This window comes from Barbus barbus (genome assembly GCF_936440315.1).
Source record: "Barbus barbus genome assembly, chromosome: 27".
In the NCBI taxonomy this organism is placed as follows: domain Eukaryota; kingdom Metazoa; phylum Chordata; class Actinopteri; order Cypriniformes; family Cyprinidae; genus Barbus; species Barbus barbus.
Genome location: NC_136755.1, coordinates 30,726,768 through 30,744,722, shown reverse-complemented (window position 1 = coordinate 30,744,722; position 17,955 = coordinate 30,726,768). Strand labels below are relative to the sequence as shown.

The 17,955-nt window shown below is 36.6% G+C and overlaps 1 protein-coding gene across 1 annotated transcript; it reads left to right on the top strand.

Moving 5' to 3' along the window:
• Positions 1-8,348: 8,348 nt before the first annotated feature.
• LOC306847494 (GTPase IMAP family member 9-like) lies at positions 8,349-8,969 on the top strand (the record flags this gene model as incomplete). The annotated part of the gene is made up of 1 exon (XM_079381435.1): positions 8,349-8,969. One exon carries the CDS (start codon positions 8,349-8,351, stop codon positions 8,967-8,969), a length of 621 nt encoding a protein of 206 aa, XP_079237561.1.
• Positions 8,970-17,955: the final 8,986 nt, after the last annotated feature.

The following is a 17,955-nucleotide window of genomic DNA, read 5'->3' as shown; positions in this document are numbered from 1 at the left end:
TAAGGTGGTATTTGTTTAATCAGAATTATTTTTGTAGATCAGTAATAGCTGAATGCTGTTCAATAAACAAAAAAAGACCACTTCATGATGTTTCTTCAAATGAGTTAGAAAGCATAAGTTAATCTGCTACTTCAAGGTCTGATTCAGCATTGTGTGACCGTATGAATGAGGTAAGCGGTGGTGATTGACACTTGTTCTCACTAATCGAGTGCTTCCTATATTAGCGCTGGTTAGTTTCAGCTGGTGATGGATCACGTCCGGATCCTTCCCTTTCTGTTCGTTTCAAAGGTGGCTTTAGGTATGTGCTGCTAGCACAAAGCAGTTTGCTAACCTTTTAATTATTGCTTGTATGGCACTTACGATCCGTTTGTTGCATCCTAATGACAGTGATGAGTTAATAATATTCAGAAGAGGATCTATTACTGCTGGAAGCACCTCTTTTAGGAGTTTAGATGGAGCAGGGTCTGAAATACAGGGTGATGGTTTAGATGCCAGTAATGTGGGTGCTGGTGCCGTTTTGTTACAGACTTCTGAAGATGGCATTGATCATCCAGTTGGATTCTTTTCTAGAAAGTTTGATTCTTACCAACTGAATTATTCTGTGATTGAAGGAAGCGCTTGCTCTGATTTGGGTTTGGCAACACTTTGAGGTGTATGTGGGTTGGTCTGAGGGACCTCTGCTGGTTTTTACTGATCACAACCCTTTAGTTTTTCTTCACTCGTTACAGAATCCTAACCAGAGGTTAATGAGGTGGTGCTTGTTTTTACAGGGATACCTGTTAGATATTCCCCACATTAAAGGCTCAGAGAACACAACTGCTGATGCTCTCGGTTGCGTTTGGTCTGTTTATTTTGGACTTTATTACTTTGAACTTTGTTCTGTCTGATGCTTTGGCTAATGACATGTCTGATAGAAATTTTGCTTGACTGTTCTGATTTTTAGTTTTATTTATGTTTATAAACATTTTCGTTGCAACCAAACCAAACTGACTATGTCCTCCAATCTTTAGTCGCAGCTTTGAGCCGGTCGTGACACTTGAGACACACTTGTGACTTCCTCTGGTGAAATCAGCTGCTGAGTTTATGACTGGAATAAACATATGACAGGACTTTTACCTTCTGACCCCTGGACTTTACACCTCTGCCAACCGCTGGGTCAAAACAACCCAACCGGGCTTGTCCCTTATTAACCCAGCGCTGGGTTATATTTAGTGTGAGTGTGATACAGTCAATTAAAATTCTTAAAATTAATTGAAACTGACATTTTTGTTGTTGTGTGTTTGTTTGAAATTTTCATGATCACAGAACAACAGTGAGAATGAAAATGTCATATTTTGGCCCTTGAGTTCATCTGTTTAGTAAAAGTTACCAACCCTGAGATTTCAGTCACAGAGTTCATTAAAACACAAGTCTACATTTCAGATGTCACTGAATGTGTTTTTGGATGTTTCTGTGCTTCACCCTTCAGCACATGTTAAACCTGTTAAATTCATTTATGTAGGTGACAGTGTGAGGTGTCATTTATGACTGTAGGAGTCACTGTCTACATCTGTAAGTTTGCTCTGTAGTCTTTCATTCGTTGTTCTCTTTTACGTAAATCTACGGTGACCTGTTGAGCTGCAACCAGATAAATCAATGATCAGAGAGTGAGAATCATCGTTGCACAGGGACACCTTCCACATTCACACAGAGGCATTTAACCTTTGACCCCGTGCCCCACTGCATCTCTCCCTGATGTCCCGTTGTGGTCATGACATGGGTAGTAACCAACTTATGCCATGGGCACAGAGGGATTCAAGGCAGCCTTAGAGTACAGTTTATTATTATAACTACTACTATTATCTTCTCTCTGCTTTATCCTCCAGCTCCTATTATTCATGATGAAATGAGTGTTTATTATTAACATTATTATTGCTGTTATCATTTGTTGTTCCACGCATACATACACATACATACACAGTTATCAGAATAGATTTGTCATGTTACCATGGTTTTTGTTTTGTTTTTTGGTATGTCACATGTTAATGGTGTCACATTCGTTGTTTGCATTACAAAATAAGACAGTGATGTAGAGCTGAAGAGAGATTGTGTCAGGATGTTTCTCCCATTGCACACGTAAGTAAAGTGAAAGCTTTCATAACAGCGCTAAGATTTCTGAATTGTTGAGATGCTAGTGTGACGTGCAAGATTGACCAGATAAGCTCAAGAACAGCATAGAAAGGTTTGCCTCGGCTTCAAATGACTCAGTGAGTGTTTGTTTAGGTTCTGTGTGTTTTAAACAGACCATTTGTGCTTTCAAATAACAAATTAGTGATTGAATTATTTACAGTTTCACAAGTCTTCAATACCTAACAAAGAAACAATGAGTGACAAAGGTGAGTACATTTTGAAGTATATAGCATGGCATATAAATATTCAGTATGTTTTTGTTAAAATATCAGTAAATGTCACATTTATATCTTTGTAGAAGCTCTAATTTCAGATGAAAATGACTGTGATTCATCTGGTATGCAGTTTGTGTGTGTAATATAAATGTAAACAGGGGCAAAAAAAAGTTTTTACCCAAAACGGTTTCATTCCTGTTCATGTTTTTTGTCTTTGTCTCTCAACTTCTGGCAGCACTCAGATCTAGATGTACCAACGCTTGCTTTCACAAACTCTAAACATTAGTAATTCTACATATTCATAAATAAATAAACATTCCCATCTAAGCATGAAGTCTGTTTGGACAACTGATCAAATATTTATGGAACAAATGTTTCGTAGCACTAAAATTCATATTTTTTTGCTCAACTATTTGAGCAGTAATTTTATTTGTGATATGTATGTAGGCAGTGTTGGGGAGTAAATAAGTAAAAGTAGTAACTACACAGTAACTAGACCTTTAGTAGTCTGAAAGTAGCACAGCTGATTTCAAGTTGCTTTTCCATTAAATAGTGTATAGTGTGAAAAAATGAATTTACAGGCAAAAAATCTAATGCGTTCTGTAAAGTCTGTAAATTATTTTAGTCATGTATTTTCTTCCGGTGGTTCAAACTGCGTAGAGTTGAAGAGAATTTGAATCCGTGTATCATTCATTCATTCGTTTTTGATTTAATATTGAAAGTAGAAAAAACGTCTCCTTTTTAGTTTTTTTCCAAAAAATCCCCCCCAAAAAACAAGAATTACGCTTAAATTTTCGTTTTTCCTTCAGGGATAGAAAAATGAATAAACAGCTTGAATATTAGATTTCTACACGTGGAATGAAACGCCCCTTTCTGCTGATTGGCCAGCCAAAGATCAGCAGTTTTCATGCAGCAGAATAATAGTCCTCTGCTGCTGCAGTTGTATGGATTCTTTTTGCATTTATTGCAACTACATTTAATATTTTTTCCTCAGACAAACAGACTAATGAATAGCTCGACTCAACTCATACCGGAGCAGAGTCTAGACAGGGCTTTCTTCTGTGGATATAAATTCTATTCTTTGCATCAGCTGGGCATGGCAGGGTATGATATGATATTCAAGTAGTACAGATTATGCAAATGTGATGCTGACGCAGCGAGTGAAATGCCGCCCGCGCTCAGCTGTGAACGCTAGTCACAATGGCAAGGAATTCTGCTACCATCTGTTTTAATGGGAGGTAGCAAAATCTGACAGTGTAGCACAAATCATCAGAACACCGGCGTTAGAGTTTATCCGACGACTATAGGCTTACATAAAAAGGAACATATATGCCTATACACTAAATATATTTCAGGTAAATCATTGACAGATTAATAAAACAAAAGAAAAAAATATGCTGAGTTAGGCCTACGGTTCATTGTGATGCATTCCAACGTTCTCGGACGGACAACGAGACGGCAGAAAGTAGTTTTCTTTATTTTGCAAAAGCTTTACGGTTTTATTTTACAGTTTTATTTGTTTTGCAATAGCTTGACAGTTTTGAATAATGTCTTGCATCTGTATAATAACCAGCGTTGGTATGGCCATATCGCGCTGGCGCCTCACGCGCACAAAGACACATATTTTTGCGACATTGCAGCCTGTTCATTATCAAAATAAAATAGTTAAAGAAACGTGTAAAAAGTTCCAGTGCTCCGTTGTCCAATCTGTTGCGTTCAGCGGGACCACCGCCTCACTGTGCTGTTATTGCCGACGTGAAGGATCATGTTTTACGTCGATGAAAGTAAAAGCTTAGAAATAATATTTTAGTATACGTTGAGAATACGGAAACATTTTGTTTAGTAGCATACATTTAGAAATGTAAAAATCTAGAAAAGATGATGCTGTATTGCTGTGACTAAGCGCAGCGGGATAAGATACCATCTCTTTCTGTATTTTTTTTTTTCTTTTTGTGTAAAGAAAACACTGTACTTTATTATTATTATTATTATTATTATAGACAAAGACCATTTTAAAAATAACGCTATTAACCGTAATTTTTTCTACTCGAACCGGTTTCGGAGCGGTAATATTACAGAGGAACGCAGGAACGGAAACGTTAAAATATTGATTCTGCTCGGAGTGAACCGATTGACTTTTTCAAGCCCTGATATGACGGCTGTCATAGCCTACCCTGCTCGCCCAGTAAGTCCGTTTCTTTTAATAAAGCAATTAATTAATTTGTTTCAAAATAATATTTTAAACACTAAGACAATAAGGAAAGAATAATAAATTGTCTTATATTGTCATATATAGGCCTATAAAGTTCACGCAAGAACCGTATATATACGTATACGTAGCCTACTAGTGTCAGATGTCTATAAACATTTATAGTCGTATGGTAAAATGTATATTTTTATTTGTGTAGCGTTACGTTCAAAATAACTACAAAAAGTCATGCCTTTGAAAAATAAAGAGAACAACAGAATGCACTGCTTTAGCGCGTCTCGGACTCCTTGAGCATCTTTCCACCGCATGCCACAAACATAAACCACAGCAAATACTTGTCTTTAAAAAAGGCTTCATTTCAATGCATCATATAACTCATTTTGGAATAAATCACCGCATGTATCATGATAAAAAAGCGACTTTACAGTCTGTAAAATACAGTGGGCTATAGCAAATTATTTCACGGACCCCCTATCACTTTAAGAATCGAAAGCCCTGTCTAGACCCTGCCCCAGTACACGTTGTGTCGAGCTATTCATTAGTCTGCTTGTGTGATAAAGACGAAATGTAGTTGCAATAAATGCGAATAAATGCAAAAAGAATCCGTACAGCAGCAGCAGAGGACTATTATTCTGCTGCATGAGACCTGCTGAAGAACTGATGACGGCACCGTTTGATCTTTGGCTGGCCAATCAGCAGAAAGGGGCGTTTAATTCCCGCCCACATTACTTTCAAGCTGTTTATTCCTTTTTCTATCCCTGAACGAAAAATTTAAATTTAAGCTGAATTCTCATTTTTCTGCTTTCAATATTAAATAAAAAAACTAATGAACGAATGATACACAGATTCATTCATTTCAATTAATTCCAGAGGTGTAAAGTCCAGGGGTCAGAAAGTAAAAGTCCTGTCATGTTTATTCCTCCCATGAACTCAGCAGCTGATTTCACCAGAGGAAGTCACAAGTGTGTCTCAGGTCAAATCCCAAGTCCTCAAAGAGTTCAAGTTAATGAGATAATTAAGAGACCAATTAAATGATGATTGTGCATAAGTGATGAACACCTGCTGTTATTGAGAATTACAGAGGATCAGATGTTGATGTTTTATTGGTTAAAATGATGCCACCCTCATGGAGATCAGTGAAAAATTAAATTGAGTAAACTAAGGTTTAACAAAATGCCATTTGCACAAGGATCCAGCCCTCTGCCTAAAATGAGTTTGATACTCTGCTCTAGAGCATTTATTGGGCCCACAGAGATGCAGATTTACTCATGTACATAATCATTTTTGTTAAAATACATTCTCTAAACCCAGTTTATTGTTTATTGCCTACTACAAGTGTGCCATTCATCAATTTATTTTCTCCAAAAGTGTAAACATTGAGTCTGCTGGAGGCAGTCCTCTAAAATGCGTCAGTCACTTTCCAGCTCGACCAATAGAGATCGTTTGGGGGCGTGGCTACTGTAACAGGCAGAGCAAGAGGGTGTCTAGCTGGTGCTGGGTCCTGACTGACGCGTTACACAAGAAATTCAGATTGAAAGGTTGTTTGAAAATATGCTTTATTTTTGTAATTCTGCTAAGAGACACTGTAGTGCAGAAACTACTGTATATACTTCACATTTTAAGTAAAATCTGTATCAAATCATAACAGTGCTCCCTGTGAGCCAATTGATGGTTTTCACCTGACGTCACACCCTTACAGCAACACGCACCTGGAGGGCAAAACCAAGCTTTGCTCCGCTGACCGCCAGTTATTTTTACGCAGATTGCATCAAGTTATAAGGTAGTAAAACGCAGATATTAAAAGGCGAAATTCAGTAAACACCTTATTGATTATGTATATTTTGTACAGGCAAGCAGATGAAGCCACAATATAAACACAATGCAAAGTTTCACATTAAATGGTTTCCCATAGAAAACCACTAGAAGGAAAACATTGAACCGTTAAACGGATTGTGTTCATGTTCTGGCCTCATCTGCTTGCCTGTGTAATCATTATTATGGTGAATACTGAATTTGATCTTTTAATATTACTGTTTTAAATATATTATGGCACTTAAGTGTTTTTACAAAGTTTTGTCGCAGTGTTTATGATTGAAATATCACCGCGGGTGCTTAATATGGATTGCAAATGGCCAAAACTTGCGTTTTGTTCAGAAATACCTTTGTTTTATTCTTTTGAGAGGTGATCTACATATTTGCGGCTGGGAAACAGGTGGGAAATTGACACGCTTGTGCTGCAGGTCTATGGATGTTTTGCCCTCCAGGGGCTCGTTCAGGTTCACACCGGTGCCCTGCGTTTTGCTCCGGTTTCCGGGTTGAACGACAGGTTTCCTGGAAACGGTGTGCAACAGGGTTTGAGATGTTTTCTCTTGTTTGGTGGTGTGCCAGAAATGTCAGGCCAATCAGCAGCAATGTGTTTATAAACCACGCGGTATTAAAGAGACAGATGCACAATGGGTCCAAGTGAAGTCATTTAATATGAGTCCGCTGCAGCTCATATACACAACAACTGAAGATATTAGACATGTTTGTCGTAAGAGTTTTATAGTAACATAGCATATCAACATGATGATGATGAATTTGTAAGTAAATGTAATTAACATCAAAATAAATTCACAAGAACAAGTATATTGTTTGCAAATGTTTATTTACATTAAAGGCAAAATAACTGAACTAATAAGAGCACAAGTATAGATCTGGAACTTCAAGTCTGTCTAAATATGCAGTAATTGCAGTGTCTTCTGCTCCATATCCTTTCCTCAGGAAGCTGTGCTAGACACTGATTAATGTAACATAAAAATACTATACATATATATATATATTTTGCTATTGTATTGTGGAGTGACACTTTCATAAACCTTTCTATCCTCCTCTGATTATATAATGCTAAATATTACAATATCATAGCACAACAACAGTGATCAGCAATAATGATAAGCCTAATATTCACAATAAAAATAATAAGGTCAGATCATAACACAGTCTCGGAGGTAAGAAGTGGATTATCCTTCACCTGAAATGTCTTTTCATCCTGAAATGTGAGGCAAATGTTGGATCAGAATAATTAGGAACCACAGTTTCCACAAATCCCTTCACTCCACTGGGATGTTCTCTTTTATTCTGGACGGCAGTGACTGTAACATTGAGCGTATTTTGCAGCATTAAACATGTATTTATACCGATTTGATCAGGCTCTGAAAATTCTTCAAAAAGAACACACAGAATGGCCTTCTCAGCTGCCATAGCTGCAGCACTTGTGTCATCAGAACAAGGTGTTCAACGAACCACCGTTTCCCTTTAATAAACGTTTTGCACCATTTTTTTGGGGCTGAACCTGGCCCAGGTCTTCGAGCCGGTCACGTGACTGAAAGCTATATATTGGGTCAAACTCCACCCACATCATTTCAGCATACATGGTAAAAAGTGTCAGAGCTACACAAAGCAAAACAAAGCTTTTCTTGCATTAATAAAATAGTTTAAGAATGCTTTTTATTGGTAATGTTTCATCTTTTAAATGGCAGAGTAATTTGGTTTGCCCTCAAATACGTATGTTTAGAATATCAATAAGAGATCACTTTAATTTTCTATATAACATGCAAACATTCAAATGAAAGGAATACAGAATCAGTCTTACCATCATGAAGACTCAGAGGCTCATGAGGAGACAGCAATAGACACAAAGCAACACCAGAACTAAGCTGATATTTCATCATATTGTTAAAGTTTTTAAAATGCTAGATCTCCCTCTTAATAACATGCAGCTAACTAATAACATACAAATCATCTCATTAGGATCAGTTTCATCTGACTTGAGGATTGTTCTGGTGGGTAAAACTGGATCAGGAAAGAGTTCAACAGGAAACACTATACTGGGTCGAGAATGTTTTGAGACAGACGTTTCACCAGAGTCCATTACTAAAACCTGTGAAAGAGGAGAAGTAGAGATGGATGGAAGGAGCATCTTAGTCATCGACACTCCAGGCCTGTTTGATACGACAATGACAGACGAGAATATGAAGGAGGAAATAGTGAGATGTGTTGAAATGTCTGTACCTGGTCCTCATGTGTTTCTGCTGGTCATCAGACTGGGTGTGAGATTCACCGCTGATGAGAAAAACACAGTGAGATGGATTCAGGATAACCTTGGAAAAGGAGCTTCTCGCTATTCTATCATTCTGTTCACTCACGCTGATGCACTGAAGAAAAAACCATTAGATGTGTATATCAATGAATGTGATTATCTGAAGGCTCGTGTTAATGAATGTGGTGGCAGATATCACTCATTCAACAATGAAGACATGAAGAACTGCTCTCAGGTCACTAAACTGCTGGAGAAGATTGAGACGATGGTGAAGGAGAATGAAGGACGGCTGTAGTGGCAGTGGCACCTATTTGCGTCTAATTCTTCTGTACCACCTTTTGAAGTCAGTCAAATTGTAACCAGTATTTGAAACACGAGCAAACCACGATCTTCTTTTTCTGTGTTTACTTCAAAAACATAAAACAAAACTGTTACATAGACATGGTACGCACGGTCAAAAAACTGTGTTGCTTCCAACGTCTCGAACTTCAAACTGAAACTAAATACATCCAATCGCTTGCGTTATGACGTAGTGCGATCTGATTGGAAGCTCAAAATAATTAAATATAATCAGATCTAAACATTACTAAATATGCATTTTAAACCAAAAAATGTCTTTATGAATTTTCATGAAATATTTTCTTATTATTTTGACTAAATTATTATTTCAGATGAACTAATCCCCATGTGGCTCTTACAACGGCCCTACACTAATGAGATGCATGAGGAAGCTCAGAGAAAGCTAACCAGAGGACAGTTCTGTAAGTGTGTGTGTGTTATCAATAAAACGCTGTAAACGGTAAAGCAAGAAAAAAAACATCAGTCTAACATCAGTTAATATGTCTGTTTCATTTTGTCTTCAAATCATAAAATTGAATATGCTTATTCTAATAATCTACTGGCTAATTAGCTATTTGTTTTTTAGCATCTGGATTGTAATTGTACTGTTTTAAATGATATTCTGATGTGCAGGGTTACAGAAACCTAGGATTGTTCTGCTGGGTAAAACTGGATCAGGGAAGACAAAAATCAGAGACACCATTGTGGGCCGAGAGAGGAGAAATGCACCAGAGTCTACTGAATCCTGTGAGCAAGATGTGGATGGAAAGACCATGAAAATAATCGACACTCCAGGGCTGATTTACATGTCAGAGAATGAAGATGAAAACATTAAGCATGAAATTAACACTCTAATGTTTGATCCTGGTCCTCTTGTGTTTCTGCTGGTCATCAAACTGGCTTTGACATTCTCAGATAAGGAACACAAAAGCACTGTGAAATGGATTCAGGAGAACTTTGGAGAAGATGCTACACGTTACACCATCGTTCTCTTCACTCACACTGATGCACTGATGAAGAAACAATTAGATAACAATATCAGACAAACTCCAGCTTTACAAGAATTTACTAATAATTTTGGTGGATTTCATTCATTTGATAATGACAACAAGAATTCCTTTCAAGTTGATGAACTGCTGGGTAAGATTGAAGATGTGATGGAGAAGAAGAAATGGAGTCTCTACACGACTGAGATGCTCCGGAAGGCTCAGAGGAAGAAACAGTTCTGTGAGTGTGTTTGTGTCATTCTGTGTCTTTAAAACATTTTATCATCATGATATAAACAGCACTGAAAGAATAAAATATATTTATGTTGCTTCGGATCAGTTTGATTAGTCCTTCGTGTTGTTATTACATCTCTAGTTGGCCATTTTAATTCATTTAGTTAGGGTTAAATGTCTAGATTGTAATCTGTGTTTAATGGACATTGTGATTTGACAGGGTCTGGGAAACCGAAGCTTGTGCTTCTGGGTAAAACTGGATCAGGAAAGAGTTCAACAGCAATCACCCTTTTGGGGCTAGAAAGGAGCTGGGTGAGACAAGCATTTGAGAAGCTGGGACAAGCATTGCAAAGGTAGGTCTTATTTCTTGGTTTCATGTTGTGAATATTTAGATGAGGTGACTTCGTCCATACATTCCTTGTTTAGCTCATGGACAGCATTTAAACCGGCATGGCCGCCTGTAGTGGGAAATACTCACCCTCTGATAAAAGTTGATCTAGTTCACATATTTACATTATATTACCACTTTTGATAATTATGCAGCATTATCAGAGGCAGACAAAGCACACAACTCCATTACTTGAGTGAAAGTACAGATCCTGCTGGTCAAATATTACTCCATTACAAGTGAAAAAGATTTTTACTTAAGTAAAACTACAGAAGAACTTGCTTTTAAAAGTACTTAAGTACCAAAAGTAAATTTCCTTCTTCATGACAATGTGCTGTTTTATTATTATTGCATGTAATACCTCTGAAGCAATTTACAATACATTAGACCTACTGAATACACTGACTAGCTTGTAGTATCTTTGGAATAAAGAGCTTTTAGAATGCTGAAAACCTATGAGGAAAATATATATTTAACACCCCAAAAAAAATCAAACCTGCTTTAAAACCCAGCAACTCAACTGTAGCTGTATAACTTTACAACAGCAACACTGCTTTAACAAAAGAGCAAAACAGCAACACCTATTTGACATCAAAACAAAATGTTAAAAATGCTGTCTAATTGCTCTCGCGGTACGTTACAGAACGATCTGTGCAGTGCTGCTTCAAGTCCAACACCTGTATTGTGTTTTATTAGGAGACGCACAACAGTTCTTCTGCGGCTTTAGAGGCCACATTTACACAATTGAGCTAAATCAGACAATATTGTGTCTAATATTTACCACATTATTACCTTCTTATTAAATTGTAGTATCACATTTACAACTAGTCAGTGTTAAAAAATGCTGGGAAATCACTTCATGTAGCCCTACAAGAGTGATTACTGATAAACCATCTGAAAAAAAGAAAATCACGTTTTAGAGAAGAAAATAATCACCCACTGACTTTCAAAGCTGCTAACGACTTTCTACTTCGAGGACCTTGATAGAAATGTAGTGGAGTGAAAAGTACAATATTTGTCTTTCAAGTGTAGTGAAGTTAAAGTTATAAGTTTTCAGAAAGAAATAATACTCAAGTAATGTACAGATACTCAGTAAGTGTACTTAAGTACAATCCTCGAGTAAATGTACTCAGTTACTGTCCGCCCCTGCATATCTACACATGTTGGAGGGAACTAACCTGTTTAAAAACCTGTTGTTCAGCATTAGCTTATTAGGTTTACATTGACATTTTATAAATTAAATGCTTCCATTGTTTGTAATCTGTCTCTAAATGTTTGTATCTCAGGGAAGACATCACACATTTAGGAGTATAAATCAAGATTTAAAGATATCAAAGATATCGTTTTGTGTTATTTTATGCTATGACAAATATATTATAAATATATTTATTTTCAATAATAATATATTGGTTGATGCATTATCATCCTGATCATATCTAAATATGTTACAGTTGTCACCGTCCCACGGTGCTCCTTTTTATTGTCTTTTTACTCTATCACATATTTTAGTAATCAGCTTAAATTAGATAAAAGCTTAAAAACTTCAAATTCATTCTGAGAAAATCCTCTTAGCTCCTCCCCCTAGTGGACAGTGTCAAGTTTCATACTTTACCGTTATACATATTTTATCAAATATTTATTTTAGAATTTTAGTTAATTTAGTATATAACATTATTTTTTCTGTAAACTTTTTTATACTTTCTTCTAAAAAAAAATGCTTTTACTTCAGTGATCTGCTATGTGTCTTTAGAAAGATTCAAGATTCAAAAAAAGAGACCAACCTTAGGTCTGTATTCCAAAGTGTTCAGGAATTAAAACCATTTAAGTTTGGATTGTGCATTTGCTTGACTATGTTCAAAAAAGTGGTTTGCAGTTAAGGGTTTAAGAGTAAATGTAGTCTGTTTTTAAGAGGGCATCTTCCTCCATCCTCCCGTATGATGCAAACAATGAAGCTGAACATTATAGGATAAAACTATGTTCTAAAATTGCATTGTTTTAATAGAAGCATTGATAAACAAGTGTTCTGTTTTTCAGTGAATTGTTACGTTTCCTCGGGGTACAAACGTTAAAACCAAAAACAAGAGTCAAGTTTAGAAAAAAATCATGAAATTGTATTATTTGAGCCCCAATAAGATGGAAAATAGCAATAAATACATTTTCTGATGTTTCTTAATGGTCTTGCTCTTTTTAGGATTGTGAGAAGAAAGTCATCAAATTTCGTCACTAAATCTTGTAAACTGAATGGAAAGGACATAAGAATAATTGACACTCCAGGGATGTTTGATGCGTCTGAAGACGAACTGAAGGCTAAGATTAAGCAGTGTGTGTCTGCATCTGGTCCTCATGTGTTTCTGCTGCTCATCAAACTGGACGTGAAATCCACAAACAAAGAGAAAAACACAGTGAGATGGATTCAGGAGTACTTTGGAGAAGAAGCTGCTCATTACACCATCATTCTCTTCACCCACGCTGATCATCTGAATAAAACTTTGGAAGAGTATATCAGTGAAAGTGAAGATCTGCAGGCTCTTGTTAATGAATGTGGTGGCAGATTTCACTCATTCAGCAATACGGTCATTACGAACCGCCTTCAGGTCACTGGACTGCTTGAGAAGATTAATGACATAGCAGAGGGAAAGGACTGGAAGGACTGCACAGAGGAGAGAACTCCAGGAAAACAACTATTTACCTTTGCAATACCTGGAAGATTTAAACAAATAGCATGTGGCGTTGTGCTGGTAGTGATGCTAGTTATAAGAGGACATGCAGGTTCTGTTAAATCATTGTAGAGGTGGTTGCTACTGGAATAGCAATCTATAAAAGATTTGCTTAAAAAAGATTAGGACACTTTTGCTAATTGTGCTGTGGACAGATGCCACATTATTGCATGGAACAGGATTAAAAGCGTAATTTTAATAACTAAGCATAACCCTCACAAATCTAAGAATAATTCAGTTAACCGGTCGAACCGCACATTGAACACATCGCTTCAGGACAGCAACTGTTTTTAGCTCTGACAAGAACATCATTGTCATGAAAATATTCAGAAACATCTCCAATGCTGCTGGAATGATGAGGGTTTTTATTAATGTTGGTACAGTTACCACATGAAAGGTGTTCATTTACAAAACTCAGATCAATCACATTTTATCATTGCTAGTCCCACTTTCAAAACCAGATCTCTCTTTCAGTACGGTTATATATATTTTCAGTCCACACAACTACATGTGATGTAATAATTAATCTAAACTAATAACTAAAGTCACATTGGTTAGTAATAAGTGAAGCTGGTGATGCTGTTTATGGAGTTGATTAATTGTGCTCTGCTGAGATTTTCAGAGATTTCTAATTTCTTTTGAATTTTCAGGTTGTTTTCTTTTATTTTGAATTGTAATCAAAACTCTGCAAAATTATCTCTGAACTAATCACTTGTTTTAAGCATTATGATATAAATGACAAATTATAGCAATTCACATTTTTATTACAGAAAAAACACTATTTTATATATACACATTATAGCAGAATTGTGATGTTATGACAATCAGGAATTCACTTTTGTTTTAATTTTTATATTGAAAGTGTCTTGAATGGAGACTCACACAAACATCAAGAATCAGCACATGAATCTCAACTATGGTGAAAATCAACAAAACACTTGTTTTGTGATGATCAGAGCTGATCTGAATATTTTGTCAGTTGTCACCATTGTTGAGGTTCATAGGCAGATTATTGATATTGATTTTGTCTAATATTTTTCAAAATAATTTGCAAACCTTCAAAATGTCGAAGCATTTCAAGCAAGACTACAGCAAAAATAAATAACATGCTCAGACAGACATATCTGAAAGGGAAGTGGTGTGTGGTCAAGTATAGTGACCCATACTCAGTATTCGTGCTCTGCATTTAACCCTTCCAAGTGTACACTCAGTAGTGAACATACACCCGGAGCAGTGGGCAGCCAACATTTCTCACAAGTTTTGCTATAACAAATGTGCTTTAGAAACTCACAGTTACAGCAAGTCTGAGAATAATTATTGTTAAAAAGTCATGGTTCTGAAGCCCAACTAAAACAAACGCTTATCTTCACAACAGTGACTTCAAACTTCATTAATTTCAATAAAACATCAACATATACACCTCTGTTAATTCTCAATAAGAAGTTTTGTATGAAAGAAATAAAGTCAGACTGGTTTGTAATAAGTGAAGATGCTGAGATCTAGAGAGATCTGTTAGTGTTCAATACTCTTTTGGGATTTAAAGGGATTCTGTTGTGTTTTGTGGGTCACCATTGTGCTGAAGAGTAGAGTGCGTGCTTCAGTCCAGGACAGGACAGGACAAGACAAAGAATAGGTCGCGGGACGACTGTGCGATGTGTGCGTTTGCATCTGGGAGACGTATTTTTAAGGGCGTTTGCTCATCTGGAATACGTCGCATAGACGTCCTTTCCCGACGTTACAAGGACATCTGGTGGACATATTATAGACGTTAAATATTAGAATGTTACGTCTATGACACATCTGATTTACATAGCATAGACGTCGTTCATAATTAGACATTCCTTCACATTTACTGCTATTGATAACAGCTGCAGTTACACTGATTACACTTCTGTCTACACATATATGATAAATATGATAAGTAGACCTGAGTATTTTCCACTCAGAATGAAAGAACACAACAGCTGTTGAATGATTTGTATCATTTTATTAACAGTGAATGAAAATAAGCAATCACTTGTTATATAATTATTATTATTTTAATCCTGAAACAAACAAACAACAACTCTGAACAGCCCTCAGAAAACACATCTGGACTGGGAGGAGAGAGGACAGCTACACCGCTGTAGCGGCACGACGAGTGAAGGCAGATCAGACTCCAGCGACCTTATCCAGATAAAACAACATGCTGAAACTTAACCACACAATGGGTCTATAGTCAAGAATTATCATTATTTCTTAATGACTTGTTTGTTTATTTATTAACTTATTTATTTTGCTTATTTACTTGTTTATTTTTAAAATGTGACAAATGCAATCAAATGGATCCACTCACTGTATTTCTCTATATTATCTTTTTAATAGATTAATCTATATATATTTACATGATTGTGTCATGAACTCGTACATTACTCTGGTAATTACAATAATACTCAATGTCATCGTTTAAATTAACATGTTATAACATTCAAGGGATGTTCTCTTCAGCTTTTGGGGAGAAAATGACAAACTCTGATTTTGTTAATATTGTATATAGTTCAGATGTAATTATATTACTTGAGACATGGAGTCGTTCAATCCTACACTCCTCCAGAGAGCTACGTATAGCATCAATCAATCAGCCTAATGTTAAAATCAGAAGAGATTCAGGAGGAATCATAGTTTGGTTCAAAGACCACCTGTGGCAGTAATTCAGCCTGTGAAAAAGGGAAAAACACATATTTGGATAAAACTTAAAAAATATATTTTGTGTTTAGATGAGGACCTGTACCTATGTGCCACATATATCCCCCACACATGAGTCGCCTTATTACAGTGAAGACCTCTTCTCAAGCTTACAGTCAGAGATCATATACCTTCAGTCTCTAGGCCCAGTTCTGTTAATGGGGATCTGAACGCTAGAACAGGGAGAGAAGCGGACTACATTAGTTCAGAGATAAATATATTAATAGTTCACATACGTACCAACAAAAACGTTTTCCTAAAGCACAACAGAATTATGGCAACAGCGTAAACAGACATGGAAAACAGGTCCTGCAGCTCTGCAAAAGCCTGGTCTATACATAGTTAACGGCAGAGTAAAGGCTGATTCTCTGTCGACTCAACTACTGCTCCTATCTGCAGCAGCACAGTAGATCACGCCATTACAGATCTAGACCAAAGTAAAATCAACTACTTCACAGTGATGCCACAGCTACTGTTATCAGACCACAGTCACATAGCCCTCAGTCTGAACAGGTCAGTGCATCTTCTGCCATCTTCTGAGCACCGTACCACCTCCGCTCCTAATTTATATGGAATAAAGACAGTCCTGCTCAATATGAAGCCGAGCTGCACAGCACTCATGTGGAGAACATGATAGACTCATTTCTACTGACTTCATTTGGTGAAGAGAAGAAAACAATCAATTTAGCAACAGAACTATTAATTACAAGTTTTTCTACAGTGATCAGAAAAGCCCTGCGAAAAAGAAAACATTACAGATGTAAAAAAGAAACTGCTAAAACTGGTTGGTTTGATAAAGAATGCCAAAAAATAAGAAAAGAATTATGATCATTATCAAATAAAAAAACACAGAGACCCTGCAAACCAACAAACACGAGCCACATATCAACAAACCCTTAAACTATACAAGTCACTGCTAATACAGAAAAAAGCTGATCACATGAAAATAAAGCTTAACAAGATTGAGGAGGCAGTCGATCAAAATTATTTTTGGGAATTATGGAGTAATTTAGATAAATCCAAAGAAGCTAAACACATTCCTATCCACGACCCAAACATCTGGACTGAACATTTCAGAAAACTCTATTCACAAAATGAACCAACAGTTACCCAAAAACATCTGACCTCCAAATCACATGACCTAGAATTCCCCACAAGAGAGCAGCTAAACCATTTAGACAAACCCATAGCATTACATGAACTAATAGTCTAAATTAAATCCCTGAAAAATAAAAAATCCTGTGGCTTGGATGGAATATCTAATGAGATGCTGAAACATAGCAGCTCCACATTCAAAGATACTATTCTGAAAATATTCAATCTCGTATTAAAATCAGGACACTTTCCTGAAATCTGGAAAGAAAATCTAATAACTCCAATTTTTAAACAAGATGAGAAATACGACCCAAACAATTATAGAGGCATCACAGTCAGCAGTAACCTCGGAAAACTATTCTGCTCTATTATTAATGACAGATTAGTTCAGTTCATTCAAGAACACAATTCTAAACAACTGTCAGATTGGATTTATGCCAAAACAGAGAACATCAGATCACATTTACACACTCCACACACTCCTACAGAAATACCTTCAGCAGACAAAACCAGGACAAATTCGGACAAAGCCTTCGATTCGGTATGGCACAATGGACTTTTCCTAAAACTTATCCAAAGTGGAATAGGAGGAAAGACATATGATATCATAAAGGACATATAGAACGGGAACAAATGCTGTGTCAAAGTCAATGACAAACGAACTGATTATTTCAGTCAGACCAAAGGAGTCCTTCAAGGCTGCAGCCTCAGCCCGACTCTATTTAATATCTATATTAACGAACTGGCATCAGCACTTGATCAGTCCTCTTGTCTGGTCTGACCCTCGAGGGCAGAGAT